Source organism: Otolemur garnettii, unplaced genomic scaffold (assembly GCF_000181295.1).
Source record: "Otolemur garnettii isolate 467f Iridium unplaced genomic scaffold, OtoGar3 scaffold00012, whole genome shotgun sequence".
Classification (NCBI taxonomy): Eukaryota; Metazoa; Chordata; class Mammalia; order Primates; family Galagidae; genus Otolemur; species Otolemur garnettii.
In genome coordinates this window covers 19,175,922-19,178,156 of record NW_003852407.1, presented here as the reverse complement: position 1 = coordinate 19,178,156, position 2,235 = coordinate 19,175,922, and the positions used below count along the sequence as shown (strand labels likewise).

At 46.1% G+C, this 2,235-nt stretch overlaps 1 protein-coding gene across 2 annotated transcripts in view; it reads right to left on the bottom strand.

Annotated features, from left to right (window-relative positions):
- GAREM1 (GRB2 associated regulator of MAPK1 subtype 1) overlaps positions 1–2,235 on the bottom strand; it is a 204,866-nt gene that overhangs the window by 19,713 nt on the left and 182,918 nt on the right. For both annotated transcript variants that reach the window (XM_012802012.2, XM_023510173.1), the window contains exon 4: positions 441–1,613. In XM_012802012.2, the coding sequence (XP_012657466.1) occupies positions 441–1,613 (1,173 nt within the window). The remainder of the gene's footprint in view (positions 1–440; positions 1,614–2,235) is intronic.

Here is a 2,235-nt window from a genome sequence, read left to right as displayed (position 1 = left end):
GCACATCCACTCTATTGCTCAGGCTGAAAATCTGGGCATTTTCCCTGAGTTTTCTCTTTTCTTCCCCCCTACATCCCATACATCAGTGAACACTGTTGAGTGTACCTCTGAAACACATTCTGAAACAGGTGTTTCTACCTGCAGCCACTGCCACCAGCGGCTGTAGCCTAGGACATCACTATATTCTGGCCACAGCTTCTATTCTCTCCTCCTGGTCATCCATTGCCCAGGTGGCTGCAAAAGTCATGTTCAAACCTCTTCTACTAAAAACAGTTGTAGAATAAAACTCTAACTCCTGGCTGGTCAAAATAACCTAGCTGGCATGTATATTTCAGTCCAAACTAAACAAATTGACTCATCCTAGTAACTGTCAGCTGGGGAGTTTTAAGAAAATAGATTAATGGATGACTGAGCAGAGAGAAAGAGAGAAAAGGACTTACGGCTTCAGATTTGGGAGGCACTGGAGGTGGAGGTAGGGCAGTATCTGAAGACTTCATTGCTGCTCCCAGAGTCCCAGGGACAGGAAGGGGAGAAGTTGCACATTTGGACCGGACAGGACCTCTAAACTGATCACATCTGTTCTTCTCACTCAGGGAGCGAGTGAGAGGCTGATGGCTGGGCTTGCCTTCCTCCAGCCACAGCTCTTCGTAAGGAAGTTCTGACTTCCCGGGGACGCCTGCCGATTCTTCACTGGCTTCGGGGAAAAGGTAGTCACTCCCACTATCACCGGAGTCCTGATAGGGCAGGATGTCATGAGGAAAAGGGGCCCACTCTCCCCCCAGGTCCCTGCAGCCCTGGAGGTTCACCTCGCTGTTGCCATGGAGATTGTTGCCGTACACACACACCGAGAGCCGGTGGAAAGACTGGGTGAGCTCGTCGCGGGCGTAGCTGAGGGAGTTGGGCACATGGTTGTGGCCAGAGCACCGGCCCTTCTTGGGGCTCTTGCAATCCTCGTTCCAGTCGGTTTTCACGTCCCGGACGGCCCGTGAATACTCATCGATATCAAACTGTTCTTGGCAGATACCCAGCCAGTGATGGACCAGGGTTTCGGGCCATCCCTCCCCCTTCACCAAGTGTTCTGGGAGGCTGAACTTGGGGACAGTCAAGTGCAAAGGAAAGTGCATGGGGAGGATCTTGTTGTTCCGGAGCACGCAGCAAACCACCACCGTCTTGGTCTGGATGTTCACGAACTTGTAGCGGTGCCCCTCGCGGATGAAGTGGAGGTCGTAGGGGTTTCTCGGTGGAGGACTCGGCACAGTCACGTTCACAGGAAGCCTAGTCTTCTCCACTATGTTGCGGATGGTGTGTTCACCCTCCTGCATCTGAAGCTCCAGGGGACTCCGGGTGCTGAATCTGCCCTTGCACTGGAATGGAAGGCTGATGCTCTCATTGGTCCGGTGATTCATGCAGATGAGGCAGGGCATTTTCCCTTTTCCCAGCTTGCTGATGGAATTGAGCTTCCCAATCTTTTTGAAGATTGTATTGAGTCGTGACTTTTCTTTGAAAGTCTTTGCATAAAGGATTTCTGCCTGCCCCATTAGGGTGAGTTCATCCCCAGTACACAGGGTAATGTTATAAACTTCGGTGTCCTCATGGCATTCACCTGAAGCAACCTAAAATACAATACATCAGATATCAACTTAGTTTCTTTCATCTGTCCACACAAAGTCCTAAAGAGCTTCCTATTAAGTCACAAACGCGTACATACCCAGAGGAAAACACTATGTTTTAGTTCTAAATTTAGATATTCTATTTCTTTCATAATATTCATGTGGTTAACAATAACTACTTCTTGTCTAAGATGGTATTGGTTTAGACTTTTAGAAACATCTTTTTTCCCTACAGATGCAGAGTAGCTTATCATATAGATCAGAGGTGTCCAACCTTTTATTTTCTCTGCTGTATAACAGAAGAATCAAGAGCTATCTTGGGCCACACATAAAAGAAAAGCCACAGAAAAGCAAAAAAGTCCTCACAAAATCAGTGTGCAGCCATGGGCTGCAGGTTGGACATCTTGAATATAGATGATTTTTAGAAAGCATTAATATTATCATTATTTCCTTTTCAGTTGTAATGCTTTAATGAAAACTAATGTAGAAAATCCCCCTTTTAGTTTAAACTTTTAATATTTCTTTCTTTCTTTTTTTTTTAAAGATTTTTTTATTAAATCATAGCTGTGCACATTAATGCAATCACAGGGTACAGTGTGGTATTTTCACATACATTTTGAAATAC